The 7,009-nt window shown below is 41.6% G+C and overlaps 1 protein-coding gene across 1 annotated transcript; it reads left to right on the top strand.

The window, feature by feature from the left end:
• The first annotated feature begins 260 nt into the window (after positions 1–260).
• si:ch211-197h24.6 lies at positions 261–6,773 on the top strand. Its single transcript, XM_041942691.1, has 12 exons — positions 261–349; positions 633–726; positions 2,229–2,259; positions 3,339–3,416; positions 3,625–3,764; positions 3,855–3,980; positions 5,103–5,148; positions 5,242–5,307; positions 5,415–5,827; positions 5,920–6,024; positions 6,156–6,255; positions 6,457–6,773. The coding sequence occupies exons 2-12, from the start codon at positions 649–651 to the stop codon at positions 6,498–6,500; spliced, it is 1,227 nt and encodes a 408-aa protein (XP_041798625.1). The 5' UTR covers positions 261–349; positions 633–648; the 3' UTR covers positions 6,501–6,773.
• The last annotated feature ends 236 nt before the right edge of the window (positions 6,774–7,009 follow it).

Below are 7,009 nucleotides of genomic sequence, written 5' to 3'. Positions count from 1 at the left end.
TCAATTTTGCCCCAGAAAGTTATTACGGGAAGCCCACGCGTACAAAACGAACGCACCGCATAGTTGTTCGCACATGTGCCTTAGCAATATTGACTAATTTATTCCTTCTAATGCCTGGCAATAAATGTGACAAATGTTATATAGATGTATTGTGTGACATATTCGGTTTTGTTGTAAAGCGCAGAAGTAAAAAAAAAGGTTACATTTCGTCTTTTTTTTTTTAACTGGCATACGCACTGCACACCACTCTCCCCAGAGCGGCTGTCGGCATCATTTTCTACAGCCTAGCTAGTTCGTACTGTCGAACTAGTACTTGGGGGAACTCGCAGTTTGTAATAAGATTTCTCGGGTAAGCTGCGTAACATTAACGTATAATTTAGCCAGTGTACATAAATATGACATTTGGCGCCTCGTCTTGCTTAGCCATTTTCACAGCTACCGTAATATAAAAAACTGGTCTAATGTAAGGCTTGTTTGGGCCCGAGTAGAAAACACCATAAACGAATATCTGGTAATCCAGATAGATCATGGCTCATTAACGTAAACCACGAATGGGGGCGTGTTTCTAACATTAAGTGGAATTACTTGACTTATGAATGTTTTTTAATACGGTCTAATTCTTTGTCCCACAGCGGAGGAGCTGAGGAAATGGAGGCTCAGGCTTCAGTCGACATGCCCCCACAAAAAAGAAATGGGTCGCAGCCGAATAAAAAGAGAAATGCCAGGGTAAGTATTAGTCCGTACTTAAGCACCACGTTCGACAACACATGCACTACTAAAAACATCACAATTAATACAACTACACTCGTATTGCCTCACATGTATGGTCCTGGTCCTGATCGTTAATGAAGGACGCATGCGAATTCCTTTTTCATTATCAATGAATTTGCTCACTGGCTGTTGTGAAGCCTGATGGAGAGCCAGGCGGCAGCAGTCCAGGTGGACTTGGTGCTAGTCCCTGTGCTCTCAGGCATGGTTGTGTTTTGTACTCTGGTTTTTAAGACCCCACTCACTGGCCTGGCCCTCACATTTGTGGCCTGTTGTCACTGTGGTGGTTTTAAAGGAATCTCTTAGCGCCAGTGTTGTGTAGGGTCCAGTTTGGTGTCTTCACAATGCAAACATTTCTTAACTGCTAAAACTTCTCACTTCCTCTCAGATTTGACACTGAGCTTTGTGTGTGATGTGACCTTGGTTCTCTGAACCAACATCCAATGTCACATACTGTTTTGACCTCTTAGTGCTGTCACGCTCAACAGAAAAAGGCCTGATGTTTGAGCAGGGCTCCTGGAGGGATCCTCTCAAAAGATGTTTGTTGTAAAAGCAGTTACTTGCAGTGTCACATTATGTAATTCAGCTGCAAATCAGACTACCGCTGTAGTGATTACTCCACAGTAAGTTAATTCACAAAACGCACAAGGATATTTTAATTTACATAATTTTTTTTTACCTCTATTTGCTACATGCAGCATTTTGAATTCCCCTTGTGACTGGCTGCTTGTTTCTGTCTACTGTCTCCTTCGCTTACGTATTACAAGGCTTTTAGAAAGGGTGTGTTTGGGAGCTTGTTTTCTTGTTTGACAGTTGTCTTCAGCCCAAGTGGTTGCCACTTTCAGGCTACAAAATATAGTGGAACATACATATAATTTTTTATATGAATCTAACATGTCACTCACCACTTTGTTTTTCCTCAGAGGGGGCCAAATGTTTAGTCATCACATATTTTGTGTGTGCTGTTTTCATCTGTCAAACTTAAATTCAGGGCTCCCAAACACACCACACTGGGTGTGAGGCCATAATATACAGTGGCAGAAGGGCACAGAGGTGCTAACGACACTTACATTCCCCTGGGAAAATACTGAGGCCTTGAACTCAGTGTTCTTAAAAGTTGGCCCTGTAGACATGTTTGAATATTGAACTTTTGTGTTTTAGCCTTCACTCAGTGTATCAACTCTTTCTCTTTCTCCTCCATTAAACAAGTAAAGAACTGTTGCTCTTCCACATTCTCATTTAATGAGAATGTAGACTAATCACCAGACTCCATCTATACACTTGTCTCTGTGACTGCGGCTGCTTGATGCAGGGGGTCACGGAGAATGAGGAAATGCTTTATGGCATATATAATGTGGCGGACATGGACGAGGAGTTCAGTCCTCTGCTAAGTGTCATCCTGTCACTAATGCCTTTATGTGTCTCTCTCCTTCATGTGGGTTTATTCCCTCCGTTGACAGAGAAAGCAGCCGCAGCATTCTGCTGATATAGGTAAGTCATTTGTACACGGTACCACTGCCAGTGCTGAGAGTTGAAGCATGAGATCTTGATTTCCCTGCTTCATGTCATGGGTGGTAGCGTCTTCACCACTCTTTGAGTTCAGACTCGCACTCTCAGAGATCGGGCTGATGTGGTGCCACCGGTGGTTTTGGTCGTTGGAGATCCCTGTTTGCCACTGCAGAACATGCAAATGTTCCAGTATCTTGCCATAAATTTCTGATTTCGAAATTAAAATTACATTTTAAAAAATATGCGGAACAACTTCAGAAATGTCAACCCATTCTCCGAAGATGTTGCTACATTGAAGACCGGCACCATGAGCTCCATTAGTCCTTAGCGACACCTACACGTTGTCTCAAAACAGCGAGACATACAGTGATACAACCGTGCATCTGCGAAGGTTGCTGATGAAGATTTAATGCACTTTTTGTGCTGCGATGGTTGTATAAACTTTTTTTCCCCTCCATAATATATTTTTAACACTGCTGAACGCAGTATTCATTTTTTATTCAGTAGCCTGTGCTACTCTGGTTTGGGGGATTATGTGTTGTACTGTATTATTTCTTAATCCGAGTAAACCCCACCTGCTTACCTGAGTATTTTAAATTATGCAGGAGTTTTATTGTGCGTTTGCAGTTGGATTGCTTCATTAGTGCGACACAGAAGTGTGATACTTCTGTGGTTGGGCACAGGGAGAAACAACACATCATAGGAGCTGGTGTCCTGCAGCCCAGTTTGGGCCTAAATGGGGTTTAGCCAAGAACTGCTGTTCCTGTTCTTCCCCATGCTTCAAAAGCACACACAAGGAGTTTGGGTTTGTTGCGAATGTTTAATTAATCTAGACAGAATACAATTCATTGGCCCTTAGACACTGCAGGTAGTGTCAAGAACACAACACACTTCCTTAACTCAGTGTCCTCTTTACTATGATTACAGGGTTGTCCCCAGAAATTTATGATAAAGTGGCTCACTGAGTTTGTTGGACATGGGCCTTGTTGTCTTTCTTGTATATCAGTTGTGGACCATTCTCAAGTTTTTCCTTTGTGCTAACCACTGTTGTGTTTTCCCAGTGTTCACCAAAGGCTCATCCATCCACACCATGCCCTCTCTCAGCAAACAGTTGAAGGAGGTCACAGAGTGTATCATTGGTAAGCAGATGGGCTCTTTCCCTCACATGCATCTACTAAGCATCATTCTTTTGATGTATATGTATGTATGTATGTATGTGTGTATGTATGTATGTATGTATATGTATATGTATATATATATATATATATATATATATATATATATATATACACACACAGACACATTTATTTATTTATTTTTTAAAAAATGATCATCACATGTCTGCAGGTCTTCAGTATGTGTGGGAGTACCGCAGCCCCAGTAAATCTGTCCCACCCCACTACCAGTGCAAACTCTGTGTCGTCTCCCGCTTGCAGCATGATATGCTTGCCCATGTGAAAGGCTGGAAACACAGCCTCAGATACTTGGTAAGTATTGTTGGTTTCTGAGTGTGCCTCAAAGGCATGCCATTGCAAAGTTATTTGTAAAATTTGTATAATTCTCTGCCTTGTGGACAGAAAAAGGTCTACCCTGACAAGGTCACCCAAGAAGAGGCAGAGGCCTATAGAGATCCTGCTTTAAGGAAGACAATTAAAGATGTTGCAGCTGAGGTGGAGAAGACAGAGGGGAGGGGACAACTCAAGGTGAGTGTCAGGCCCAAATCACTGCAGCAGAGGCAGTAAGGTCTTGTTTTCAAGTCTCCACGCTAGCGGCAGTCGTGGCTGGAGGCATTATGTTTTGGGATTGTCTGCCTGCTTCATTCGTGAACACGATATCACTGGACTGCATTAAGGGAATTTCTTCAAATTGGGCACAAACATTCACTTGGACTCGAGCATGAACTGATAAGAATTCGGTTGTCAAAGGTCACTGTAACCACACAAAACACATAATTCAATAATTCATATGTTAATTATGACCAAACTTCACACACATTTCTTTAAAGGATGAAGTGATGACGTTTTATATTTAAAATGTCGAAGGTCAACTTGACTGTGACATCATAATAGCCAAGTGTAGTAGCTTATTTCAAACAAACTGTTAAACACATAGTGAGGCACTAGATGACAGTAGGGTACATAACAACAATAGGCTTGAGTTTCCTCTCAACGTGTGTGTATTGGCACACAAAGTTGAGACGCAGCATGTGTCGAGCATAGCTTTTAGAATGTTTGTTAGTCTGTCGAAATGATGTCACACTGGTGACTCCAGGAAAGCAGGAGGATTTTCCAGTTCTTTGTCTCAGTCATCTGACTGCAGCAGTGGCGATGGTGCCAAGTAGGAAAGTGTGTGCCGCAGGCGTCCAGTAAGCTACGCTGCTTCGTCTTTGAATCTGTCTTATTATGCACCAAAAAACAGCATAGTGATTTATTAAACTCTAAAGCAAGATGTCACAGTTCTGAAGTTATCACAGCAATTGTGAGGCCAACGGTAGAATTCTGCCATTTGTCTGTCTGAAGCCATCCATCAGGAAGATGTGATTGTATGTATTTGTAAGTTTGCCTTGCAACCATTGACCCAGATTGAAACATTTTTTAAAGCCTTTTTTTTTTTTTTTTTTTTTTTGACTGAACCCTAACCCTCTCATTGAAATGAAAGATGAGGCACTGGTTTCTTTAAAGCTATTAAACTATTAACAGTTAGAATGTAGTCTAAATGTGAATTCTAAATGAAATTAATCTTATACTCAATTCTTAAAAATGTTAATTATTTTACACATCAGTGTTGTAGAATTGACATTTTACTGTTATGGTTGTCACTTACAGGTGATTCTGAAGGAGCCTTGTGAAGTACCTGCTTTCAAAGGACTCCGTAAGTTACTCTGCTATGAATTAGTTTAGTAACTAAGGGTTTCCCTTTGGTTTTCTGAGTTGTTTGTCTTTAATGTATCTTCTTCTCACACAGGTTCTGCTGCTCCTAAAGTCACACCTCCACTGGCACCAGGGATGGGACTAAAGGGACCACCTTTTGGTGAGTTATTTTTGTTAGTGAAGCTGTGTAATAGTGTGGATGTATGCCCTTTTTCTATAGAATTACTGTATGTGTATTTAAATGCACTGAACATGTGCCTCTCATAGGTCCCAGGTTCTCTGACCAGCGGTTTCCGGGGGAGTTTCCTCACCAGGGTGGTCCTCTCTCTGACTATCCAGTGGGAGAGTATGGGGAGCCTGGCTTTGGAGGCTACTCATCCAGCCAGGATTTCCTAGACTCTGGTATGAATCAAAGACCTTTCCCGGATGGTATGGGTCCAAGACCTTTCCCAGATGGTATGGGTCATCGTCCTGCTGAAGACGGTTTTGGACCAGGTGGTGGAAGGGATGGCTATGGAAGGAGTGGACTTCTGAAGGAGAGCCCCGGCAGGATGTATCCTGATGAGTACCGGGGCAGCCAGATGGGGAGTAACTTAATGGACAAGCCACTGGAGAGGCCAGGATTGATGGGAGCAGCTCCAGAAAGTAGCAGCCTTCCTAATACACTACTCACTTACCTGGTATGTCTCATTTCTCATAATAGGTTCCTCCCCAACTTAAAAGTGCCAGTGTTATTTTGTTCATACAGTAACTTCTCAAAATGTATTTTTAGGATACTTTCCGGATAGAGAGTGAGAGTGACGCACAGCTGGTACTGAAGGTGACACAGAAACTAACAGATGTGCTGATGGAGTACAGACTGAGGAGTGTGTCCGCGGTATGGAGCTTGTTTTTAATAAAAAAAAAATCCTGTTAATAATAAATAAATACATTTGAATAACAAAATTAAGTAGGCTAGATGTACATCGTCTCTTCCTTGACAGTCTGTCTCCTCTATTTCCTCCTCAGGGTTCGAGTCTGAACAGCTTGTCAATGAGCTCCACGAGCTTCTCCTCTACACCCAACAGATTGCCAAGCGGTAGCAACCGTTACTCAAGTACACTCTCGGGTATGTAAGCACCAAGTCTCCTCTCATCCGTTCCATTTGATGCATCCATAACTCAAATGTACATAGTCGTGAATGATATTTGTTGACTGGAAGATGCCAAAGAAAAATTCCTGTTGGTCGAATCTGGAGAACACATGGAAGTCAAAACGTGAGTTGCAGTTGCCCTTACCTTTGTGTTTATCGTATGTTCTCTCTCTGTAGGTCCATCCAGCTTCTCTGATGGTCCACCCAGGTATTACAAATGACCATCACAAGATGTGACACCGTGATTGTCTCATGTCTTATGTGTGCATCAGTCACAACTGTCCAGGAGTTGAAAACTTTGATTTTGTGTAAATGTATATGCTGTCATGTATAGTTTCTTCCTGTAGTAGTCTTCCTTTTTAATGTTTTTGACTTTTTTTTTTTTAGAAGATTTGATTTTAAGTTTTATGTGCATGTTTTCAGCACCTTCAACTAATCTTAAGTGTATGACCATTGTTAATTTTCCATGGTCCAGTTGTATTAAAAGTAATGGAGAAAATCATGTGTTTTGAGACGTGAAATTCCTTAATTCCAAATGTTCCTGCAAATAAACCATAGACAATGATTGGGGAGGCTCCAATCTGGATGTCATCGCAGAAGTAGAAGTGCGTCTTGATAACACTATAAAACATGTCTGTATATTTCTTCCTGGCTGTGTAGTAGGTCAGTTCCTTCCCATTATCAAATATTTCTGCAGCAGAAACAAAGTGGATTCGGTTCCAACATTGCA

Source organism: Chelmon rostratus, chromosome 8 (assembly GCF_017976325.1).
Source record: "Chelmon rostratus isolate fCheRos1 chromosome 8, fCheRos1.pri, whole genome shotgun sequence".
Classification (NCBI taxonomy): Eukaryota; Metazoa; Chordata; class Actinopteri; order Chaetodontiformes; family Chaetodontidae; genus Chelmon; species Chelmon rostratus.
This window is presented reverse-complemented; position numbering and strand designations above follow the sequence as displayed.